We start from the raw sequence: 26,315 nt of genomic DNA on the forward strand, positions 1-26,315 counted from the left end.
GATACAATCGCGATACTAATATCGCGATCATATACACGATAAAATCGCGATCAAATACCTCGATTAGTCTTAACGATATAATCGCGATAGAATATCGCGATCTAATTTACGATACAATCGCGATTAAATATCGCAATCAAGCAAACGATAAAATCGTGATATCTCTGTGGAAGGTTTGGTTGTTTGTTTATTTTCAATAAACTAGCGTGAGTAACGAGGCACTGAACTGTAATTTTAAATATCTATGTAGAATTTGTGTTTTGCTAAAGTTCATTTGGACCAGTGTGTTCCAAAATATAACAATCAACAAACGTCTTTTGAAACAATCATGATATTATACAGTGAGAAACAGGATGATATAATCGTGATAATGTAATTAATATAATCCCAATAAAAAAGTACAATTGTTTTTGTGAAATAATCAAGACAGTAACAATGCAAATTCCGAAAAAATATTGTCAATAATGATACAATATAATCACGATATAATACCGTGATCACCCAAACGATACAATCACGATTAAATATCGCGATCAAGAACACAATAAAAATCGCGATCAAATACCGCGATTAGCTTTAACGATATAATCGCGATAGAATATCGCAATCAAGCAAACGATAAAATCACGATATCTCGGTGGAAGGTTTGGTTGTTTGTTTATTTTCAATAAACTAGCGTGAGTAACGAGGCACTGAACTGTAATTTTAAATATCCATGTAGAATTCGTGTTTTGCTAAAGTTCATTTGGACCAGTGTGTTCCAAAATATAACAATCAACAAACGTCTTTTGAAACAATCATGATATTATACAGTGAGAAACAGGATGATATAATCGTGATAATGTAATTAAATAATATAATCCTAATAAAAAAGTACAATTGTTTTCGTGAAATAATCAAGACACAGTAACAATGCAAATTACAAAAAAATATTGTCAATAATGATACGATATAACCACGATAAAATACCGCAATCACCCAAACGATATAATCACCCAAACGATATAATCACGATATAATACCGTGATCATCTAAACAATATCAAGCGCATGATATAATTGCGATCAAATACCGCGATTAGCCTAAACGATATAATCGCGATAAAATACGAGTAAAAAAATCAGATGATAATTAAGATTTAATACCATGACAATATATAATTGGGACAAAGTTCAAATTTGAACAAATATGAACAACAATTCTCTGAGGTGTTTTACTCTAAATCAGTGATGCTGTCATGTAAACTATAGGAATTGTTAGCCTAAACGATATAATCGCGATAAAATACGAGTAAAAAAAATCAGATGATAATCAAGACTTAATACCATGACAATATATAATTGCGACAAAGTTCAAATTTGAACAAATATAAACAACAATTCTCTGAGGTGTTTTACTCTAAATCAGTGATGCTGTCATGTAAACTATAGGAATTGTTAAAGCCTCCACAGTTCTCTGAAATGGCCTTTATTTTTGGTATCACTGTTACGCCATATTACATGAACAGCCAGGCACGGCTGGTACAGGACTGCATTAATTGTGAGCACTACCGAATAGAAGTCTTTCATCTCACTTTGCAGCCAAAAGTTGTCCATTTAAAACAAACACAATAACAGATGACATTGTAGTAGTCATTTACTACTAAACAGCTAAATGAGATATAACTGTATGCATCATGGACTGAATAAATGAAGAACAACATCTAGAATTTGAAATATAAAATATACCCCTTCTTAGGTTAATATGTTCTGAATACACTGATTACAGCACAATATTATTTTAAGGCCTCCTTGTAAAGAACAGCCTTTTTTGTGATTACAGAACTATTGTACATCAAGAACATTGTTTTTATCCTAATAACACTCTAGACACTAGAGACTCGGGCCCTTTATTTGTGACGCATTCATTGTGCACAGGCATTGTGGGAAAGCACATCCTCAAGAGGTGCTAGTGTTCTTGATGTTAGTGACAAGTAGGAGGGGAAATTAAAACTTGCTGTGTTAAGCAGATTACCGATGATGATGCATTTATGTATGCTGCTGACCGCATTGTTTTCCAGGTCTAGGAAAGTTTTCGAGTCCACAATAACAATAATAATTAAAAACATAATTTTCATTCTTTCAAAAATCAGGGCTCTTGGTGTAAAGAGTCCACAGCCTCCAGCAGATGGAGGGCAAGGCTGTACTGAGCATGGTTTTCGGGGAGCATCTCGATGACCTTGCTGATCAGTCGACTGCTCTGGGAAAGAGGTACTGAAGGACAGCGAAGCTCACTGGGGTCCTAAAAACACACACAAACCATGAAGCTGGTAAGTGGCAAATGATGTGATCTGTTGAGAAGTGTGCAGTGTGTGCGTGTTCTCACCATAGCCTTCAGCCACGTGCAGAGGGTGGGTGGCAGACGAGCCAGCAGCTCCATGTTGGGTTTGGTTTGTGACTGGGAGTGAAGCAGAGAGAAAGAGAGTCTCTGACCCGTCAACACCAGCAGCTGAGAGCCCAGAACATCCTTGTCCTGCACCTCCATCATCACCTGAGACATCACCACAAATAATATAAATACTAAATCAGCAACAGAAACAACTAAAATACCATCACAAAATGTAGAAAACATTTTAATAAGAAATTAAATTTGAGACATTTTAGACATTAAAAAAATTTAAAACTGCATAAAAAGCAAGACAAAATACCAGGAAGAGAAACTCTATCACATAAAAGAAATGAAAAAAAAAACCCTAAAAATAGGAAGAAAAATGACAAAAATAAAGAAAAATGAAAGAATTTTAAAAAACACAAATAGCAAAACATACAAAAAGAAAGAAAAATGATATAAAGTTCTTTATTTAAAATAACTCTACAATAAGAGATGACTCCTTTAAGAATAAATCAGACCCCCAAGTTTTTCACGAATACAATAATGGAAAATGGTTCAAGGATGACGACCGCTGGACGTGACCGAATTGAAGATATTTGTGCTTTACATGTATGGCTGGCATAATGATGTGCGTAAAATCAATAAATGATTTCGTTAAACTCTTTTCCAGCAGTTGAGAAGAGAAAACGCTTCCCTGCCATTGACGAGTTTTACAGCAATCTGTGTTTTAGGTGTATTACGGTAGGGAAAGCCCTAACGCATGTCCTGAGTGAGGTACATGATGTCAGATGTTCCAGGGGGTAAAATCAGAGTAAGTAAGATCGTGGATAAAAATAAGAGTTATACAACCTTCTTTTTGTTTATATATATATATATATATATATATATATATTTTTTTTTTTTTTTTTTTTTTTTTAAATTTTTTTTTTTAATCGCAAAACTGCGCAAATTCCTGGGAATTTAGACCACAAAGTCAGATTTTGCAAATTTGTATTGCAAATAAAAAATAAACAAATAGAAAAATTTATATTACAAAAAAAACATGAAAAACTAGGGGGTCTGATGAATGTAGGATTTAACAAGAGTAAGAAATGAAAGCAATGAAAAAATGTATAGAAAAAACAAATATAAAGAAAAATTAAAAGAGTAAAAGAGAGATAAAATAAAGAAAAAAAATCCTAAAATCAAAACAAAAAATAACGATAAATTAAAGAATTAAATGAAAAGCAAAACACCCAGAAAGAAAAACATGCTAAAAAAAGAGAAAAATGAAATGGCATAGAGCAAAACATGCAAAAGAAATTACATAAAAGAGAGAAATTAAAGAAACAAAAAATGCTGAATAAAATAAAGATAAACAAATTGTTACAAATTGCGTAAAGAGTAAAACAAACAGATAAAAAAGGAAAAAATACATAAATTAAACCAAAGATAGCAAAGCAAAGATCATTAAATCGTCATTACTATTATTTTTTCATTACAATCATTTACTGATGAAATGTCTGTGCACTACCTCCTCTGCCCGCAGGTCTAGACCCTGGTTGTAGAGCTCACAGACGAGGTGTCTGCGCAGGATGTCAGTATTGACCTGCAGTAGTGATGAGAGCTCCATACACACATGTGGCCATGTGTCTTCAGAACCGCTGCTTCTCACACCGTTCTCCTCAGCTTCACCTAGAACCTTCACCCAGCCTGTTAACACGTTCATCAGAAACTACACACAAACACACAATATATAAACCTTCATTCTTGAGCTGGACTACATCTAACATCTGATCAGTTATTTTTGTCAACATGCAAACCATTACCATTTCAAGCTCTGTACAAGACGCATGTGAGAAAATGAAATGCTAACATTTCAGAAAAAGGATTCCATTTGTTAGCTTTAGTTACACAAAAAAAAAAAAAAACGTACTGCAAAGTGCTACCAAGAACACTTGTAATAGTCACAGTGACTCACCTCTTGTCTCACGGCCACCAGGTTGGGGTCCATATCTCCACTGGGCAGCAACTGAATGGAAGCCAAATCTCTGAAGAATGCATTCTTACCCTGTAAGCAACAGTAAAAGCACCCCATCATTTTCAAAACTGAGGAAATTCTCCTTTTCTTGTAGTGATGTTATAATCAAAATAATCACAAATATTCATAAAATCTATCTTTATTTTTTATTTACATGGCTATTTTGGTAAGCATAGGAGACATTGTTTAGCACATCATAAACAGAGATCTTTTAATATTTAATTCAAAATATGTCTATAATAGAAATTTCGATTCTTTCGTACAATATATCACATATTTGTTAATATTATATAATATAATATACAATAATATAATATAATAATATACAATGTAATAATATACAGTAATATAATATAAAATATAAGATACAGTAATATAATACAGTAATATAACATAATATACAGTAATATAATATATAATTTACAGTAATATCATATAAAATATCATATAATATACAATAATATAATACAATTTACAGTAATATAATATAATACAATAATGTTGTTTTATACTCTATATGTAAGATAATGTTCATAAACTATGTGAAAAAAACAGTTTTGTTTTGAGTATACATTAGTGTTACAATAGAAGTTTCTGGAAAACAGATACTAACTGTGCGTTCACACCAGCGAGATCGTCAAAGTAGCCAGAATTTATTCCTTTTTAAATGGAAGCCGGCAGCGAGAAGCAGCGCGGCACGTCTTCGCGGGTGTGGGCGTCGGGGCAAGTTGAAATCAAGTCAACTTTATGATAATGAGCTATGAACTGGCAAGCAATAGGAATGTAGAAGTCCACTGCTTGAGAGGAGTCCAGAGAACACAGTCCTGTGAACTTTGGTTGCGACCACAGTTGTTCCCAAGGGTTTGATGAATTCTCATTATTTACAGTGTTTTCTTACAGGGACATACATTAAAAATAGATACTGCCGAGTTACTGATGTCCATCAATGTTATATATATATATATATATATATATATATATATATATATATATATATATATATATATATATATATATATATATATATATATAAAGATATTTTCTTTAAAAAAGCTGGAATCTCATGTACAGTACAAAACAATATTGCTGCTTCAGAGTATTTCAGACATGTGGACACATATTAGATAAGTGGAGCAAGGCCACACCACACACAACAAATTGATCTCCCATTGTAATATAAATTTAATAAAAAAGTGAGGAACATTTTTATTCTACAAAGCATGTTTTATGCGTGAATTAAACTGATTTGCTGATATGCTGCAACGGCCACTTTAAATACAAGATCAAATTAGCGAATTTTGACGCTCTTGCCAGCGGAGCTGTGAAGGCAGACAGCATTGTTGTCTTTGGTGTGAACGCACAGTAACAGTAAGATGGTGATTGCAAAAAAAGCAGTAAAGCCCATGGAAATGTCAGTTATGCATCTACATCTATATTTGTTTATTGTGTACAAAACAATAGTACTGTAGTTTCTTTGATATAATATGAAATATTTTTTATATATGTAAAATAATGTTCACGTTAACATAACAGTTCATTTTACTCATATCATATTGAAGGTTCCGTGAAGTGTTTTAAAACGTGCATTTTTGTTATTCGATTTTTGATGTAATCTCACCTGAGAAACGAAGATAAGGCAGGACATATAGTAGCCCCTCCCCTTAAAAAAACAGCCAATAGTGTTTTGCTTTTACCACAGCTCTGCCAGTGATAGTGGTGGGGCTCAAGCGCATCAAAAGAAAATCAAATTGAAAGCATCTTAAATAGGGTAGGGCGGGGCATGTCAGATACAAGAGAGCATTTGATTGGTCAAGATTTATATGAGGCGACAAAAAAATGCTGATCAATTTAGGCAGAGGTGACAAACTGCAAGCTTCGGATGTTTATATCAGTTTTATATTTTCCAAACACGAATTATGTCACCGTTTTGGAGCACACTAGCTTATAGATATCCTTAAAACCAACAGACTGATTTTAATTTCATGAGACCTTTAATCATGATATTTTGAAGGCAGCTGGAAACCTGTAACCATTAACTGCTATAATATTTGTTTTCCTATTATGGAAGTCAGGATGGAATGGAACAGATGTAGTCCTAATAACTTTCAGCATGGCGTGCATGTAAGAATGTATAAAATCTGTGTAGTAAATCTACCTTGCTGTCGAACAGACTGAGCGGCTTCAGTCGCAGACTGAAGGTCATGGCGGCATGCAGGAGAGTCGCCAACACACAGTGATGCTGAACGAGAGGATAGTGAACAGATCTCTGATCCAGAGCTAACTCTACTATGGACACCGGGCCGTCTGCAGCGCTCCACGCTTCCTCCACACACACATCTGGAGGAGGCACTTCCTCCACTGCTGAATCCGCCTGAGAGAGAAAAAGAGAGGAGCAGATTAAAATAGATCTAACTCTTTTACATCAACCCATTCACTGATCAGCGTCATTGAAAGTGCTACAATAACTTTAGCCATGCTTCTGCTCCATGCATCCATCATTTGATCTGTCCTTACTCTGGAGAAAAAAGGATAGGAAGGAAGAAAAGAGGAAGATGAGACCTCCATCAGAGCCTGCAGCAACTGCACACAGGAGCCCAGGAAACTCCTCACAGCCGCGTCCCCCATTCCTACATCCTAAAACATATGCACACACACATCAGGCACAGATGTTAATTCCAATGACACAGACCTGAACTGAAATCGTGCTTTGTGTCTTTTCTTACCCGTCTGCACAGCCGGTCTTTAGGTGCCTTTCCCACCTTGATCAACACACACACACAGTCAATTATTTCATAGAAGCTGAACAAAGAAAATGAACTGACATAAACACACCTTTTCAATTAGGAAGGCAGCAGCTGAAAACCGCTTGACAATGAAGGTCTGCCACATCATAGCTGAAACACCTGGAAGAATAGGAGGAAAAGGAGAGAGAGAGTTTTCACAAAAAATACTTTAGTTGTGATTATATGTGTTGTGGCAACTTCCGGTCCAAAAAAAAACGTGATTGACTTGTGAACTTTTTTCAGTCTCTTACCCAACTGAATGTGAGGATTGGAGATCATCTTCAAAAACTCCACTGACCATTCTAAGTACTGTCCCACCTGAACAGAGAGAAGAGTTCTCTGTGATTGGCTGACATTTATCCAGTATTACAGTTATGTTATTATTTACAGGATAAAAACTGCTGTTGTATTTTCTTGACTTTTTGAGTTAACATCCAAAAACATTTTTTAACAAAAAGAATATGATTAAGACCAGTGTTGGGCAATTATGCATTACTGTAATGACATTACTTTTGACAGTAACTAATACTGTAACGCATTACTTTTTAGATATAGTAACTCCATTAATGTCACAATATGATGTGTTTGTCCATTTCTTGGTAAATTAATGAATTTTGGCTGCAGTCTAGCCTACAGTCTAGCCGTGTATACATCAGCGATGCAATGTGGGATAGGAGGATGCCAACCAACCACAGTAAATACGTTGTGTATGAGGCGCCAGACTGGAAAAAGTCAAGCGAAAGCAGAGAGACCAAATGTACGTAAGGTACACCAAGTGTGCAGGCGAAAGAGATCAAGTGTACGTTCGAAATAGATCAAATTTTTGTTAAAAAATGCATAGATTATGGTTGTCTATAATAGCAGTTTTTTTTGGTGCTGAGTTTCACCACATTGATTCAAAATAGATAGTTCATATAACTTTCATGTATTTATTTTTTTGTGTTTGTTGTATATTGTCGCTATTTTTATACTCAAGCTGTGAAGGAACATGATTAAGGGTGAAATACAACTTTTGCTGAAGCAACTTTAGTTTTTTCTTTTTTTTGTCTTTGAATATATTATTTAGCTGGTTTATCACTTTAAACTTAAATCTGACTTAAATAAAAAGTCATTTTTAATCACTCATTTATTTAAATTTGTTTTGTGTTTTAGTTGTGAGAATGCAAATTAATTACAACTGTGAAGTTGATCAACGGTGTATTTTCCATGCAGCACTGAAGAGATGTTATAAGTAGGCCCACACGGAATCTGCGTGTGAGGAATTCCGCAGAATTTTAGCCCATCATTGGTTCTGTTTATTTACTTGTGTAAACGTGTGTATATTTTTATTTATTCAGCTTTTACCAATAATAATGTGCTATAATAATTTTAATATTAAAATGTTTGCTTGATGTATTTACAATAAAGTTTGTAAAGTAATATTTTCAGTCTTTTAGTAGATATATTTTATGAGAGACTTGCTTTGTTTACCAAATAAAGTGGATCTAATTGGATTTGCATTGTAAACATTAAATATAAGTTAAAAAGGTATTACTTTTTATTTAATATATTAAGGTTTTATTTATGATACTCCCAAAATCAATCTGCATAAATTCACAGATTTTTAAAAAAATTCTGCACAGAAATTGCAAAAATTATCTGTATATTCCATCTGGCCCTAGTTATAAGGGCATTAATGGGAGCATTACGAATGTTCTTTGGAAAAGTAACTTAAAAGTTACTTTTAACGGTAATGCATTACTTTTCGGTGTAAGTAACCGATAAAGTAGTTGAGTTACTTTTTGAATAAAGTAACTGTAACTAGTACAATTTTTCAGTAACTAGCACAACACTGATTAAGTTTGATTAGGTTAAGTTTACACTGATTTGTATAATAATTCAAATTTCATTTATTTTCTGCAAAGATATTTAACATTCATTTTACATAATGTTCATACAAATTACAACATGTTGAACACCTTGTGCACTTGGAACAGAACTAAAATAGAAGATGCTGTTACTAGAATCACACTTGTTCTGTAGGTAAAAAACCCTCCAAATCTTTCATTTAAACATGCTAATGTCTGTTATATTGTCTGGCCCTGCCTATAAGTTTTTACCTCTGGGTCTTTGTTCCACTGCACCACATTTTCCCAGCTACAGTGAGCAAACAGCACATCAGTAGATAGAGAGTTTGGAAAGCGCTGACACACACACTCCAGCAGCTCTGAAACGACATGCATACAAACAGATGCTGAGATTCAGACATACACAAAACACCCACACATGGTATAAATAAACTTTTATAAATGGAAACTACTATGGAATTTTTTTAATGGTCTGAGTCACATATTGAAGTTACCCTCTATTTTGCCCTCTCCACGTAGCAGTAAAGGCTGTTGCGTGGGCTCATTCTCTCTCCTCTGCTGTAGGATCTCCCTCAGGACATCAGGAGAAACACCTTGTCTGAAGATCAGCTTTGAAACACAGTCTGCTACACCACCTAAAAGTCAAATAAACAAAAATATAAAAAAATATCTATTAATTTACTCTTATATGAACCTTACAACTTTACTGTTCACTGGTTTGATGTAGATCATTTTATTTTATTTCCTGAAACATTTTAAATATCAGTTAAAACACAAAATGATAGTTCAAATATTTTTGATGCCTAAAAACAGTGACATTGTGAAATGTTACAATTTATAAATACATTTTCTTTATATATATTTTATTGCTGTGAAAAAAATGGAGTTCCAATTGAAACCATTAAAAATAGATAAATAAATAAAAAAATGCCTCATGGGTATTTATTAATAAAGTGTTTATGGTTAGGGGTATGTGTAAAGGAAGGGTTTTTTTTCTCAATAGGGCAAAATCCAGTTTATATTCAATTGACTCATTTTGATATTCAAATCCATTCGATCTATTTAAATTCTCAATCACACTCATTATGACATTTTTATACACTATTTCATTAATAGCATCCAAAAGCACTTATTGCAATTTTAATCACTGTAAAATAATCTATACCTAACTGCACTTATTATAAATAGCATATTGCTGGAAAAAAAGTGAAATCTTAACTTTAAGTAAACAGTATCTAAAAGCAGATTATTAGGGACTCCACACTACCCCCTCATGTAGTGTGTGTGTACCTCTGCCACTCTCTAAGAGTGTTTTGACCGAGCAGCGTGTAACAGCGCTCCCTGTAGAGCCTTGAGGAGACGGCAAGCAGAGCAGTGTCTGCAAAGCGAGAACATCCTCCAGCTGCTTTATACACACCACCCACTGCTCCAGCTCCAGAGAAACACACTCCCAACCCTCCTGAAACTACACACAGAAAGAGAAAGAGGAGTTAGACCCCATTCAGATAGCACATTTTTCATTGTTGGTTGCTGTGTCAGATTATGCAGTATTGCCTAGATAAAACTGACATGTCTGGAGTACCAAATATGTTTTAAAAACTGTGTAAAGAAAAAACATATAATCTAAAAGAGAGCTTCACACAAGCACAGCACAAATTTTACAGACACAGCAGCTCTACAGAGGTACACACCTTGCTCTCCGCCAGTTTGGTGATGGCATTCTTGGCTACATGATGAGCAACTAGAGCGGCCAGCAGTGCAGCGGCTGAGCTCTCAGATTGAACACATGCTGTGCGCACTTGCTGCCACCAGGGGGAGACACACTGACCATCCCAGGATTCATCCACTGCTCCTGATACAAACATACAAATAGGATGTTCTTATCTTGAAGAAAATATACAGGGTGCAAGGTTAGTCTGACATAAGGATGCCATTAAAGACCTTTTATTGAGCTGAGAGTGGACAGCAGTGTTTTCAGGTGTGAGACGGCATCTGGACACTTCAATACATCCTTCTCTTTGTTCAGCCACACTGTCAAGAGCAAGGACTGCCAGACAGAGGAGAAACATCAAAATATTTATGACAAAAAAAGCTTAATCGAGATTTCCATAAACTTTATTTGATTATTTCTAACCAGTAGCTGCTGAGGGCTGATGCCGCTTTCCTGCAGAGTTGCACACACTCTCTGTAAAGGACTCTGACCAGACAGACAACCCCAGAACAGAAAACTACCTGGATGCATACAAAAAAAGAAAAAAAATAACTTCACAGTTAACCACATACACAGTAATACAGAGATGAGTCAACTGTAATATTATGATACAGATAATTGTCTGTACTTTAGAACAGAAATGCCCCAACTTGGGCTCGCAGGGCCAAAGTTGGCCCATGGTAACCTCTGATTTGGCCCACCAATCAATCAGAGAAGTAATGGGCAAATGATAGGGAAGGTTGGGGCGAATGAATCCCTCAAACAGAGATTGTCATTTCCAATTTTTATTTAACCTTTTCTTTGTTTGTTTAATTGCTGAATCAGTTTAATTGAATAAGTTGTTTCATTTTTAAGCTAGAAGGTTTTAACACTGAGCTACATTTATATATTCATTGAGTTATAAACGACATTGTTTATGGTTTTATCATAAGTACATTATAAAATGTAATTACATCTATCCATCCATCCATTTATATAAAATTACTTATACGATTAAAGTATTTTTGTATATATATATATATATATATATATATATATATATATATATATATATATATATATATATATATATATATATATATATATAATTTTATATATATTTTTTTTATTTCATTAGGTTAGGAAGTTACCATGGCAACTTTAATGTAATACAGTTTGGTATATTTAGCTTCAGCCCACCACCCTCGATCAAGTTTGGATTTTGTCTGAAAAAGTCTAGGCACCCCTGCAATAGAACTAAATGACCAATATTAAAAAAACATATTTCCTATTTGTCTACATGTATTAAAAAACAAATTCCTAGATTTTACGTTTTCAAATGGACTGGCAAGCTAATAGAGGTAAAAACTTTGTACCTAAGACTTTTTTCCCTACAAATTTAAAATGTTAGAACACAGACTGGGGCATTATTCTGTATAAAAAGATTTATTTGATATACATTTTACTTTTTTAAATACTCATTTAGATCTATAAATCACTAAAATCAAATTTCATACTGTGCATGCATTTTTAATTAAAATAGTAAGAAAATAACTCACTTATTTAATCATTCATGAAGTGATAATATTCACTTCATGAATGTGATCATAAAATTGTAATGGACAGTATAAAAATTTAAATTTATAGGAAATTGGGCAAAGCGTGTTTTAAATGATTACAGTTAAAACATTTAATTAATAACTGTATCATTTCAGTAATACTGAAATCTTGGAAAATAGCTACACCCATCAACTCAAAATCTCCTAATCTGACAATTTAACTGAAAACATACATTTTTAGATTTCAATTAAAGTTCAGAAGGGCAAACAATTTTTTTTCAATGACCTGCACGGATGAATTCTTCACTACTGGCAAAGCTAACTAAATCATATGGTTAGTTTTGACTTCTTTGGGACTTAATCATTTATCAAAAACAACAATAAAAATTTCTAAAAATAAACACACATTAGTGAGCTATTTTACCTAGTTGGGTCCAGTCAGTGTCAGGTTGTTTAATCACTCTGAGCTCTCCGTTCACCCACTCTAACAGAGACAGAAATGTGCGGACTGGCAGCGGTCCACTAGAGTCTTGAGCAAATGAGACACTGGGCCGAGAGTTCATCTCTGTGTAGCGCTGCAAAACTGGGCCAACACGAGCAAGATCCTCTTCAATGCCAGAAAATGACGGCTGCACAGAAAGAAGCATTTAGTTCAAATCGCAGTGTGAAGATGATACATTACTTCAATTTGATTGGATAGCCTCTGTGTGCACACATTACTCACATGTTCTGGCTCAGTGGGTGATGTGTCTGGTGTGTGCAATAACTGAACGTCTGTATAGAGCTGGAGAAGCTTAAGCTGAGACGAACAAAACTGCAGCAATGATTCATCCACTGCTTCAGGATCTAACACAAACACACAACAAAAAATGGGTCATATTTGAGGTAACTGCTTATTTATGACAAATGAAAAAAAAAGTGTTACCTTGTTCTTTCAGGCTAGCCAATAATGCACGAGTAACACTGGTCAAACAGGACACTGGTGCATTCTTATTGGACAGCAGCGACTCCAGAGCCTTTCAGTCAATCAGACATTTCATTAGAATAGATTTTAAACATTTCTAAAGTGTCTTTGTTAGCATGTGTGAGTGATTGACTTGCCTGTTTTTTAATAGCTGGGTGTTTAATGTCCAATAACACACTTTGTGCTTCACTCTCAAGCAGAGCTGTCAAACAAAAGTAAGACGTAAATGTAAAATAGAGGTTCCTTAAAAACAAATAATTTTTCTTTGAAAGTTAAGGGTCTGTATTAAATTACAGAATATAGTAATTTTAGCTTACTGAGAAAAAATTCTGATTTAAAATAATCTTAAAGCCCAAAGAGAAAATGGGGAAAAAATTATGGTCAAAAACAACAGTTCATTTAATAGTGAAAATTTGCTGTTCATGTATTCACCCTCAGGCCATCCAAGGTATAGCTGACTCTATCCTTCAATAAAACATTACTTTAGTTTTTTTTTTGTTGCTGCAACTGTAATTCTTGGTGATTTTTTTTAAACCCACATCTGCTGAGGCTGTGGAGTAAAAGTAATATTGTTGTAAATAATTCTTAATTTCTTGCACAGACTAATGATTTTGCTTCATAAGACTTTAATGTATCCTCAGAAGCTACGCATGTTAATTTTGTTTTGCCTTTATGTTTTTAACAACTCTCAAAGTTCTGGAAGCCACTGACTGATTTTATAACTCTCCAACATCTTTGGTTCTAGCTTAAAATCTTCTTCAACAAAAGAATAAAAGTCACTTACACTCGGGATGGTCTGAGCGTGACTAAATTTCAGGTATGTGATCAGCCGAGGACAAAAAAAAGAAGAAAGACGAGATATGGAGAGGGTTTCCTTCATGTGCTTTGGTTTCCCACACAGACCAAAGACATGCGGTATAGGTAAAGTAGGTAAGCTAAATTGGCCGTAGTGCATGTGTGTGAATGCAAAAGAGTGTATGGGTGTTTCCCAGTGTTGGGTTGCGGATGGAAGGGCATCCGCTGCGTAAAACATATGCTGGATAAATTGGTGGTTCATTCCGCTGTGGTGACCCCTGATTAATAAAGGGACTAAGCTGAAAAGAAAAAGAATGAATGTATATATAAATAATGTTTTTGAATAACAAATAATAATAGAAATAATAATAATGAATAATATTCTTTAAATAAATGTTTGATTTTGGTCAGAGAATTAAGTTTCATTTTTTGTTTTATCAATTTAAATGTTTAGCAGTTTGATAGGCACCCAGGTAATATTTAAAAGTTTTATAGCCTACATCGTACCTCAATGACAGGGCAGATCCACACACTGCCGCTAGATGATGCAACTAACTCGGTTAGTTGTGTCCAGAGAACATAATTTTTCCTGTAATTTAGTAGACTCTTTATTCCACATGATAAATAAACTACTAGTCATTTAACAATTCGAACTGTAAAAATATTATGTCCAATTGAATTCAGTAGCCTAATATACTTTAACAATCCACCCTGAAAAAAATCCCACACATTGCTATAAAGAGGGTATCACTTTCACTTTCCTGTTCATTCGGCTTAGTCCCTGCTTTTTAATAGTATTAATAAATTATAAAATATATTTTTACACATTTGTAATATTGTGTAAACTTATGAAACGTTCAGATATTAATTTTGAGATGCTGACTGTAACACTAAATAAATGAAGGCATAAAACACATGACTTGCAAAAGACAATAACAAACGTGCATTCTGGCTTTATTTATAATGTGCACAGAGCACACGTGGTTGTGATGTAAGTGTGAGAGCAGAAAAAGTGTGCACAAGTGATTTCATAATCTTGCATATTTTCAGCGGCTTCCTTATACGCACACATTATGGAACTATACAATATCATTGTGTTATACACGCTAGCATAGATAGGTTTTCGATTACATCCCTGAACGACATGCAGAACTAAGCAATTACTGTTCCTTCTCCTGCGCAATGATGAACAATAATAACCCAAAGCATCATGGCGTCTGCTTGTTGACGATTACAGGGTTTGCCCCATTGAGATCGGAAAAGAATCACATCCCTGAAATTTACATTTTTGACAGAACAATCTCTAGATGTGTCCTGATGCATATCTATGAATATTAATGAGGCAAGTCTAACCTGGCTCCACCTCTCTGCTCCTCAATAGGGTGGTGAGTCTCCTCAGCAGGTGCATGTCTTTTGCGCGCTCGCTCTTCTTATCACTGACCAACACACAAAACAGACAGAGAGACATCTGTGCTTACCTGCAGTGTGTGTGTGTAAACATGAATGTGTTCATGCAAATGAATGTGTGTATACCTGAGTGCCAGGTGGAATGGTATGGTGATGGCTCTCAGAGCTCCATTAACCGGGTCAAACAGACACACCTGCTGTGTGTGTATCTGCCACCCCTGACTGGTTACACTGTTTACCCCCATTAACCTGTGACCTCCATACAGCAGCCTGAAAGAGCCGGAGGGTAAAATGAAAATGCAATTCCAGAAGGTAGCAATCAGGAGTGCGTTTTTTAGTTTGTGTGCATGGGTGTCTACCTGCAGTGTTTGCCCACAGTAAAAGCCCCTACACGCGGTCCATGTTGAGTTCCCCACACTTCCAAAATTCCCCTGCGTGGAGCATAGATCACCAGGAACTGTGCATGCCGGCGGGGCATAGAGGGAGATGTGGCTATATCTCTTTCTCCTCGAGCTTCTGACACCTGCACCCAGCCGAGCTGAGCATCACGGTAACCTAAACACATCATACAGGCATTAAAAAACAAAACATTGTCTATGCACAATGTTTATACTTAGTTTTTTTTTTTTCTGATGCTAAATGTTATTCCTCAGACATTAACTTAATAATATTGTGCATTTCATATTTTACAGTACAATGTTTGTGCTGCATAAAATGGCTTGTAGCATAAAAAATTAAATACCCTTTTATTCTTTCACATTTTTAGGCCAGTCACTTTTAATAATAGTACTTTTTTATTTTAACAATATTAAACTGGACCTATTGTGCTAAATTATTTTGCATGGTGTTCTAGCACTGTGTGTAAACAACCAGAGAGTAATTGTAAAAATTCGCCCTCTCTCAGCTGCTTGTATGTGCTTGTATGAGGTATTATTTATAGCTCCTAATAGGTGGAATGACTATGGAAAATGATCACCTCAAAATCAATGTCGTAATGCATGTTCAAGGAACCCATCTTTTTAAAGAAATTTATTCATCTCATTTATTTATGCATTATTTTATCAATTTCTTTCAGAAGAACATAAATACTGCACATTTAAAATAGATTTTTAGTAACACTTTTTTTAAGGTACAATTTTTGCTATTAATATTGCATTAACTATGACTTTTGCCTCAAAATCTTAGTTTGCTGCTTATTAAAAGTTATTAAGGTAGTAGTTAAGTTTAGGTTTTAGGAAGGATTAGGGATGCAGAATAAGATTTTAAGGTACATGCAGAATATTTACTTTATAAGTACTAATAAACAGTCAATATCTTAGTAATATGAAGGTAGTACACGATTAGTTTATAGTGGAAATTGGTACTTAAATTAAAAATCTAAACAAACACTTTTTTAGATGTCAGAATTTCACATTTCAGAAGAGCAGCTACATAAGATACTTTTTTAATAATTATTTTTAGGGGTTTTTCACCTTTATTTGGAAAGAACAGTAGAGGTTGCAGACAGGAAAGTATTGGGAGCAGAGAGAGGGGAAGAGTCGGCAAAGGACCTTGAGCCGGGAATCGAACTCAGGTCACCTTGAGCATCATTGTACTACATGTCGGTGCACTTAACCACTAGGCCCAGTGTGCTCAATGTTCCTGGAAATCTACCTTCCAGCAGATTTCAGTTGCAACCCTTATCAAACACACCTGCCTGTAATTACCAAGTGTTGTTCAGGTCCTAATTAATTAGTACAGGTGTGTTTGACCAGGGTTGAACCTGACCTTTGCAGGAAGGTAGACCTCCAGGAACAGGGTTGAGCAGCCCTGCACAAGGCTATTGGTGCAGACAAGATACTTTTTTTATGCAAATGAGGCAAAATTAGTTGAACCACAATACACACCCTTCCACATCCTGATAGCGATGCCTCGTGCCACATCTAAAAGTGTGACTCTGCCAAAGTCATCTGTGACTCCAGCCATAGTGTTACATGGAGAGAGACAGATAGACTCGCCATGCCTACGAGAATCTGGAAGACCAAATCTGATGAAAACAGAACAATAATTTAGTGCTTGTAAATGAGTTCAATATGCAATATCTATAATTAGAAGATTAAAAAAGCAACAAAATGCATAATTTTTTAATCACCTAACAGGAAGGGCTGTGGCTGGTTCCACCTTTGGTTTCTGTTTCTGCACTGACTCCTCTTCATTTTTACTCTTCCACCCTAACCAACCACTGAGGAGGAAGAAAGGAACAGGGAGTCCAAGAATGAGTAAACATGAAGTGAGACTAAACATGACAGTCCAGTGCTAATGAAGCAGGAGTTAAAATAAGCCAGACACACAGACCTGGCAGCGCTGAACAGAGCTGATGTGAGTTTGCTGGCGACAGCCAGAGCCACATGGGAAAGCAGAGGCTGAGAGCTGCCCTGAGATGATAAAAGAGAGGATTATCAAGCAAAACACTACTGTAAAACCACAAACATCAACAAAAATATGTGTGTGTGTTCTATATACCTCTATAGCATAGAAGAAGCCAGTGTAGGGTCCTCCTCCCACTGTAATATACTGACTCATAGCAGGAGGGCTTCCTTTAACCGAAGCATGAAATCCTCCCAGGATTGAGGCATTTTTCATCTGATCAAATACACTCAGGGTAGTAATACCTACAAGAGACATTGCCTTAAGTGTTCATTGAAAACAAATTCCAGCAAGAAATAAATCTCTTCTGAAATATATCTATTCATATATACAGTTTTATATAATAAAGATGCATTAATTGACCAAACTTAACAGTAAATTTGTAATTTGTTTAGTATTATCAAATGTTGTTTGTTTGAACTTTTTTTTGATTAAAAGATATACTATTTAATCCCATTTACTCTCCAAAAATACTTCTTAGTTCCCACAAATATATTGAGCAGCACAACTATTTTAATGTTGATAATATCAGAAAATATTTACTAAGCACCAAATCAACTAATTTAAACAATTTATAAAGTATCGTGTGACACTAAAGAGCTATCACAAGAATAAATCTGTATAATTATTACATTTAATTTAATAGAAGATAATGTTTCACACTTTTCACTGCATTTTTATTTTCATAAATGCAGCCTAGGTGATCATAAGAGACTTCTTTCTAAGCGACTTACTGATCCGAAAAATTTAAATGATAGTGTATATATAGTCTTTTTTAACTGCACTGTGGTTTTGTGTTGAAAAAAAGATTGAAGACGTTACTCTTACCTATGCTGGAATGGTCAGCAATTGTGTCCATGTCTTGCAGGCCCCACTTTTTATAGGCCAGTGGAGGTGGCTGGATGACATCACTTCCTGCTGCTGCCGCTGAAGGAAAAAGTGACAGATTCAGAAAATTATAAATAGGGTGGAAAAATAAACAACGATTTTTATAAGCCTGATACAAAAACACTCTGTCTATCTTACCTCGGGCAACCTGGTTTCGACAGGCACGTAAAGATTGAAAGAGACTAAAGCCATCGATGGTGACCAGCGCTGCCGGATACAAAATACTGAGTTCCTCATGCTAATAGAGAGAGGGGGAGAGAGAGGAAGAGAGATAGAGAGATATAGCTATTTCACCATTCAATTAGATCAGCATCAGATCAGACAGAACGAGTTTGATTAACAGTTTAATACAAGGCTCTGTTTACACCTGATTTTCATCAACCTTACGACACTCGATGAACAGCTCTAATTTTAGGTGACTCTAAATCATTTTAACCTTGTCTATTCTTGACTGCCACTAATGAATATTTATTTATTTTACACTGGTTAATCTGTTGATTAATTTATCAATAATTCAACCAATCTAATTTTTTTGCTTATTTTACTTGAATTTTTACAATAAAAAAAATAAAATGACATTTAAAAAAGAAAAAAAAGAGGGAATATATATCAATTCCAGGTGGAAATGGTAAAGCATATCGGTTGACCACTTGTGTTCAGAATCAGATCACTGAAAATGCATGTGGCAGAGATATAAAGTTTTACCATGCTAACAATTGGATATTAAATGTTTTGCATAGAACTACACACAGGAGTCAGCATGAGAGGTATTGGTACCTGTTCTGTTACTCCAGGATGACGTGGAATCTCATAAGTCCGACATTTCAGGCGCAGCACAGGATCTTCATGCAACAACTGTGCTAATAGAAGAACTCCACTCTACACATACACATAGATAAAAAAAATAATACCAATAGGTTGTCTACTGTGGCAAAATAATAATTACAAAGTCTGAATTAATTTGAATGAATGAAGTACCTCTGTGTAGAAACGGACATAACCTGAGCTGAATCCAACCACAATACAGGTCCAATCGGGCCGGCCGGTTGAACTCCTGAACATACAGACAGACAATGAGCCCACTACCTACCATGCAAAAGATCAAAATCTATTTTTTTTTCCTTTATGATCAGCAAGGCAGCATTTATTGGATCAAAAATGCAGGGAAATAGAGGTACTGTAAATAAAACTAAAACACAGCTGTTTATTTTATTAAATTATAATAATGTAATTTATTTCTGTCATGTCAAAGCTGATTTGTCAACAGTTTACTTCAGTCTTCAGTGCAACACAAACCTTTGGATATTACTCTTATATGCTGATTTGATGCGAAACAAACATTTCTTAGTATTTCCAATGTAAATTGAATATAGTTATAGTTAGCTGGTTAATATTAATAAAAATGTGCCATTGATTTCTGGGTCTATTGATGAGCAGAAATATTATATGAAATAGAAATATGTTGCAATATATTATGAAAAATGTGAATGTCAGATACTTACCTCTTCTGGCTGGCCAGTGGAATACATATAACACTATTGATTGACTCCCTGCAAAAAGAAAAGACAAAATTTGGGGTTATTGTTAACCATTAAGAATAATAGTAATTAAAAAAGATTAGAAATCTTGCTTTCACTGGCTCTTAATATTGCTCAGTGCTTTGCTTCTGTTTTGAAACTTATGCTTTTTATTTGTGTGACTTAAACCCTTAATGTCATTTCCATTAGATGCCATCCAATACTGGATTTTCCCCATCCTCTTCAATCTCTTACCCTTCTTCAATACTTAGAGTTCCACTCCAGGTCACAGTGAGGGTCATTTCCTCCTGGCCACTCTCGGCTGTCCGCCATTTAGCTGCCAATCAATGCATTCGCATGAGTTGTCAATATCAATCAATAACCAATCACCAAACAAAGAACACATCAACGAATCAGTACTATGTGTAGGCGTCTGTACCAGAGAGAAAAGCGGCTTTATGCTCTCGAGCTATGACCAGCAGATCTGTGCAGGGCGAGAGAGACACAACACAGTCCTGCAACCATGGGGCGCTTTGGTGTTGTTCTTCCTCCTCAGCCTAAGAGAAAATCACAGAAAAAATGGCAAAGCGTATAATGCACTTTTGTTTTTACATTTCCTCATTTATGTTCTTGTGCTCATTATCAAAAGTATTTGCACTGAAAAAGGACTTGTGCAGTCTTTAAAAAATTCCTGCTTTATCTTAAATATCTCGTTTTCGACAATAAATAAATAACTCCACATTATGTTCATTTTTGACCATACCAGATCTGTAATACAAACCTGAGCCCCATCCTCTTTACCCTCAGGATTGTCCCAGGAGCCCCAGTCTGAGTCATCCCACGTTAACTCGTTCTCTAGAGGAAGACAAAACAATGTGCTGTAAATAATGCGGTCAGCGAGGATGAATTTATTCACATGAAACATTCAGTTAGTTCGATCTGGCGTTCTCCAGTCTCATCCTTCTTCTTTCTCTTTCATGCATGCATTAACAATTCTCCCTAATGTCTTTATGGTCAAGTGTTTTGGCGCAAACTGCTTGACAAAATACAGAATGCAAGCCTCATTTAGAGACTTGTCAATATGCTCTTGCCTTTAGTGTTTTCTCTTGGTTTATCGTTCGTTCATTCACTGTCTCTAATGCGGTCATGTGTTTTAGGACCTTTCTGCAGGATGACTCATTCACCAAGGGCAAACACACACCCCTTCCTCCATCCATCCATCCATCTCTCTACGGGGAGTGAATAAGTTATTCTGCATCGTAGTCTGAAAATTCACTTTTTTTTTACACATTACACGTTTTGTTAATCTTTATTATATGTGCATTAAATCTGTATATTTTATCACCCTATGTTAAACCTAACCCTTGGAGATTTCTTTTTTGCAGTTGTAAAATTTATTTTAAATATAATGAATTCATTCTATCCTACCTTAAAGTGCCTTAGATAAAAATATTAAAAATATTATATCCCTAAAACATTTCTATCTCTCTCTATCTATCTATATATAATACAACAGTAAAATGTAGACAACAAATTGTCACACCGTTTTGGCCAAAAGAATATTGTAATTTTCATTCGCAGGCCTAACCTTCTCAGACGTCTTTATGCTTCCATTTTTCACTATTATTTAATACGTTAAATTTGCTTTATTATTGCCTCTCTGAGAATACTGTAGTTCACATTATGTATGCAAAACAGAGGTCACTGCACACACCCTGTCAGCTCTGCTCATGACTGTGTTGTTTTGTTGTGAGTGTGTTGTACACTCGTTTCCACTTTAACGTTACCACCCACCCAACTCGAACCCCACACGCCCGAACTGCGATCCATAAATCACCAAGCCACCGCAGTGCAGGAAAACCATCATGAAACATGACTTTACATACGCAAAGCTTTAGCAATACCTGCTTGTGCTTTGTCTCCCTCCGGACCGGTGCTGTTGTGCTTGGGGAAGAGAAACTCTCGCACCTGTCTGAGCTCCTGGACCCGACCGAACTCCAGCAGACAGCAGGACATGATTCGGGCGGAACCGGACCCAAAACCTGCAGATTCTACGACATAAACCCTCCGCCCGGATCAAAATCCGCCTTTTAGTGTGTTTACGAACGTGTCAGTAAAATTCGTGAAGGTGTTAAGGGATTTTTCGACCCAAACGGGTCAGAAAACCTAGCTGAGGTGTCAGTGTGTTGTTGTGCTGAGTTTGGAATGACACATACACATCCGCTTCAGATACATTCACTCGCAGCTACTGCCCTCTGCTGATCCGGAGGACAAGAGCGTTTATTTCATTTAGATAAAATAATATAAATTTTTATTTTGTTTTTCATAAATATAATGCATTTTTGTAATACAATAAATATAATGTAATTTGTAAAATATTAAAAATATATCAAGCAATTCAGAAAACTGTTTTTATTTAAAATGAATAACAGTTTCTTTCCCAGGAGGTCGAGCTAGGAAGTGTCCACTGCTCAGAGGTGAAGATTGTTTCATTCAAAATCAGGTATGCTTACAACCCATTTAACATTTTAACCCAGTGAACATTTAACCCAGTGAACATTTTTATATAGTGTCCAGTAAACACAAACATTTTTAAATTACTTTTTTAAAAACAAAACAATTAATTAAACATTTAAATCAATTAATATTAGAGCAAAGAGCCTACAATGACCTGATTCTATGCTCCTTGATTAGAATATGGCCACCAACGTCTACAGCATTAAAAAATAATGCATCTAAATTTAAATGAGCTGTCGCGAAAACAATTCTCTTGTGGTTAATAGAATAAAGAAACTTGTAATGGTTTGGGACCACTTGAGGGTAAATATTAAGTAAACTGTTATTGTTGGATAAACTATTCCTTTATATATATATATATATATATATATATATGGGGCGAGGCAGTGGCGCAGTAGGTAGTGCTGTCGCCTCACAGCAAGAAGTTCGCTGGGTCGCTGGTTCGAACCTCGGCTCAGTTGGCGTTTCTGTGTGGAGTTTGCATGTTCTCCCTGCCTTCATGTGGGTTTCCTCCGGGTGCTCCGGTTCCCCCCACAGTCTAAAGACATGCGATACAGGTGAATTGGGTAGGCTAAATTGTCCGTAGTGTATGAGTGTGTGTGTGGATGTTTCCCAGAGATGGGTTGCGGCTGGAAGGGCATCCGCTGCGTAAAAACTTGCTGGATAAGTTAGCTGGATAAGGTTTATTCTGCTGTGGCGACCCCGGATAAATAAAGGGACTAAGCCGACAAGAAAATGAATGAATATATATATATATATATATATATATATATATATATATATATATATAAACGGTGGGGCTAATAAATCGGAGGGGCCAATAATTCTGATATATATATATATCAGAATTATTGGCCCCTCTGATTTATTAGCCCCACCGTTTATTTTTTTCCCCAATTTCTGTTTAACAAAAATAATTTTTTCAACACATTTCTAAACATAATAGTTTGTTCTGTAGACTACCGAAAAATTTGCTTAAAGGGGCCAATAATTTTGTCCTTAAAATGGTTTTAAAAAATTAAAAACTGCTTCTATTCTAGCCGAAATAAAACAAATAAGACTTTCTTCAGAAGAAAAAAATATTATCAGACATTCTGTGAAAATGTCCTTGCTCTGTTAAACATCATTTGAGAAATATTTAAAAAAAGAAAAAAAAAATCAAAGGGGGGCTAATAATTCTGACTTCAACTGTTTGTGCATATTGATTTGTGTATATATGTATTGATATATGTTAGCATGTTTTTCTGTTAAATTATTGTTATTGTATTGTAAAAAAAATAACTACATAGAAATAAAAGTTATAAAAAAGTAGGATTTTAGCACAATACTTATGAATAAAATGCCCTACACAAGAAACCTCAGCATGGAGAAGAGACTTCACAAAAGAACCTGTTGTGCTAAGAGGAGAGTTTCACAAGGAGCTGACAAGGAGACATCTAACAGACATCAACCGTCAACTCCAGACCACGAGGTAATAAAAACAACACATATATTAGGAGCTGCAACTGTATGTGTGCCTGGCACTGAGCACTCTCCTTCACCTTACAGAACGGGGTCAGAATCAGCAGGCAGTTATGCTGTTGGCTGAGAGAGAAGTGTGCAGGCAAAGTGGCACTGCAGCTGCTGACAGCCGTCCTCCTCCTGCTGCTCGTCTGGCTCCTGGTGGAACTGCACGTGGTCCTGCCCTGCCTCTTTTTCTGTGCCTGCCTCTTTGAAGGGCCACTCTGGAGGGCAGCAAACACAGCCTGGGCCTGGCTAACGGCTATTGGGGGGGCTAAAGCGGTGGAAAAGACGCCCCACGCTGATGGAGGAACTGAGGTTGTTTGAGGAAAAGCATATTTTACTACAGCCTCACTAAGAATTCTTTGTTTCTGCTTGAAAGATGAGGATAGGATGTTATTAAATTCAGTTCCAATTTAGCTAAGATAGCCTTCTGGTCAAACATTATTGAAGAATTAAATTCAAACCCAATTGAACTTAAGCAAAACAAAAATCCAAGAAGATCTAAAGTATTATGCCCCTTTTTACAAGATGTCCTGTTATTTACTGATGTTTCTGAGTCTGCATGGGAAGTTTAATCTCAAAATACTGAAGAAATATTTTTTATAAGTGTTTGAACCAACCCTTTTTATAGTTTGAACAATTTTGGTGACTGTCGCTTTAAATTCAAATTAGATTGTGTCGCAGACCTCTTTTCAAACAGGGGCAAAGCTACAAACTGCTACAAACTTCAGATCTATGCATCCCCATGGCAACAGATTTCAAAGTGAACTAATGTTATATTGTGAAAAACTGAAAATGTCAAAAGAAGTTGCTCAGAAGGCGGCAAATATGGAGAATACAGTGTTCATTTGTGTTACCACATGCATAATGCCTCGTAGCTGATGACATTCTCTTCAGCAGGTACCGTCAAATCTAATGGCGGATGGCTGCTTCTCACTCAGGGCTCTCTATGCTAATGAGAGACAGATCGTCATTAATGGGCGGAGCTTTCTCCCTCTGATTACATCTACAAAGGAAGAATTTAAATCAAACTGTTTCTGTAGACTGTTTTATCAAATGTGATTATAAAAAACTAAATTACATTTTTAACTATCAAAGGCTGATGATATTCACACAATGCTGCCACACAACTGTGTTTAAACCCCTTATGAAAGTGATTTTTACATAAGAGGTCTTCTTTAAGAATTGGCTCCCATTTGATTGATGAGATGGAATTTGAATTTTATACAGGAAGCTGAACACATAATCTCTGTCCAGGCAATAAACAGGGGTGGATTTAATCAATAAGTAAGGTAAGCGGCCGCTTGGGGCCCTGAAAACTAAGGCCCTCCAAGTAAATATCTAGACATATATGATACCTATGAATTATATATAACATTGTTTTCTATTATATTTTGTAAGGTGAGGGTCTAAAATATTTAATTTCAACATGTTATCTGCGCAAATTTGTCCTCCACCTTCAACCATGGACCAGTCCAGCAGTCAGTCATCAGTAAAGATTTAGTTTTAAAAATGAAATAGTTCATTTATTATTTTTAGTTGTGAATTCATTAAGAAAACAAGTGGTTTCACATGTTTTACAATATGCTTTACATGTTATTATTTTGTGTTAATATAAAAATTATAAAAAAGAAGAATGAATAATATAAGAAAAAATAAACAGCAAAATAATAATAATAAAAAATAAAATACAAAAGGTGCATTTTAGAACTTTTGGGCCCCTTGACTGGAATTGATTAGGGCCCCAAAATCACTAAATCCACCCTTGGCAACAAGTATGGGAATAATGGCAACAAGCCAATTCTAAATGATTACTTTAAATCAATGATTTCATAATGCTGAGATTCAATATTTATATCGGATACAATTTTAATGATTGCTATACTATAAAGTAAAAAATAAAGGCATGCTATTGGTTGGAAAGCATCTAGTCTTAAATCATAACACTGCATCACTTCTCACCGCATGCTTTGCATTGCAAAAACAAAAGTGGTGCTAATCCTGCTTTCAAAACTGTGTAAAATGTTTCCTTCCTCATTGCTTATTTAA

The 26,315-nt window shown here is 35.4% G+C and overlaps 2 protein-coding genes across 5 annotated transcripts; one reads left to right on the forward strand and one right to left on the reverse strand.

The window, feature by feature from the left end:
• Positions 1-1,451: 1,451 nt before the first annotated feature.
• Positions 1,452-22,453, reverse strand: rab3gap2 (RAB3 GTPase activating protein subunit 2 (non-catalytic)). 3 transcript variants are annotated; one of them, XM_087288696.1, is made up of 35 exons: positions 22,151-22,453; positions 21,028-21,101; positions 20,686-20,803; positions 20,502-20,583; positions 20,232-20,279; positions 19,708-19,783; positions 19,507-19,608; positions 18,868-18,967; positions 18,670-18,768; positions 17,938-18,086; positions 17,770-17,849; positions 17,567-17,656; positions 17,322-17,461; positions 15,795-15,990; positions 15,562-15,705; positions 15,382-15,464; positions 13,371-13,435; positions 13,195-13,285; positions 12,994-13,115; positions 12,694-12,898; positions 11,155-11,252; positions 10,962-11,067; positions 10,712-10,872; positions 10,311-10,485; positions 9,515-9,655; positions 9,273-9,379; positions 7,425-7,491; positions 7,223-7,293; positions 7,114-7,149; positions 6,950-7,024; positions 6,546-6,761; positions 4,331-4,420; positions 3,884-4,084; positions 2,365-2,529; positions 1,452-2,280 (listed from the first exon to the last, which is right to left on the reverse strand). In XM_087288696.1, exons 1-35 carry the CDS (start codon positions 22,260-22,262, stop codon positions 2,128-2,130), a joined length of 4,038 nt encoding a protein of 1,345 aa, XP_087144822.1. In that variant the 5' UTR covers positions 22,263-22,453; the 3' UTR covers positions 1,452-2,127. The 3 variants fall into 3 exon arrangements, with proteins under 3 accessions (XP_087144822.1, XP_087144821.1, NP_001004528.2); XM_087288695.1 differs by having other exon boundaries at positions 6,905-7,024; NM_001004528.2 differs by lacking the exon at positions 13,371-13,435 and having other exon boundaries at positions 3,884-3,958; positions 15,392-15,464; positions 19,507-19,584; positions 22,151-22,441.
• Positions 22,454-22,641: 188 nt separating this feature from the next.
• Positions 22,642-25,348, forward strand: LOC147833092 (uncharacterized). 2 transcript variants are annotated; one of them, XM_087290587.1, is made up of 4 exons: positions 22,642-22,749; positions 24,117-24,234; positions 24,312-24,581; positions 25,164-25,348. In XM_087290587.1, the coding sequence occupies exons 2-4, from the start codon at positions 24,127-24,129 to the stop codon at positions 25,326-25,328; spliced, it is 543 nt and encodes a 180-aa protein (XP_087146713.1). In that variant the 5' UTR covers positions 22,642-22,749; positions 24,117-24,126; the 3' UTR covers positions 25,329-25,348. The 2 variants fall into 2 exon arrangements, with proteins under 2 accessions (XP_087146713.1, XP_087146714.1); XM_087290588.1 differs by having other exon boundaries at positions 25,167-25,348.
• The last annotated feature ends 967 nt before the right edge of the window (positions 25,349-26,315 follow it).

This window comes from Danio rerio, chromosome 17 (genome assembly GCF_052040795.2).
Source record: "Danio rerio strain M-AB ecotype USA chromosome 17, GRCz13ab, whole genome shotgun sequence".
In the NCBI taxonomy this organism is placed as follows: Eukaryota; Metazoa; Chordata; class Actinopteri; order Cypriniformes; family Danionidae; genus Danio; species Danio rerio.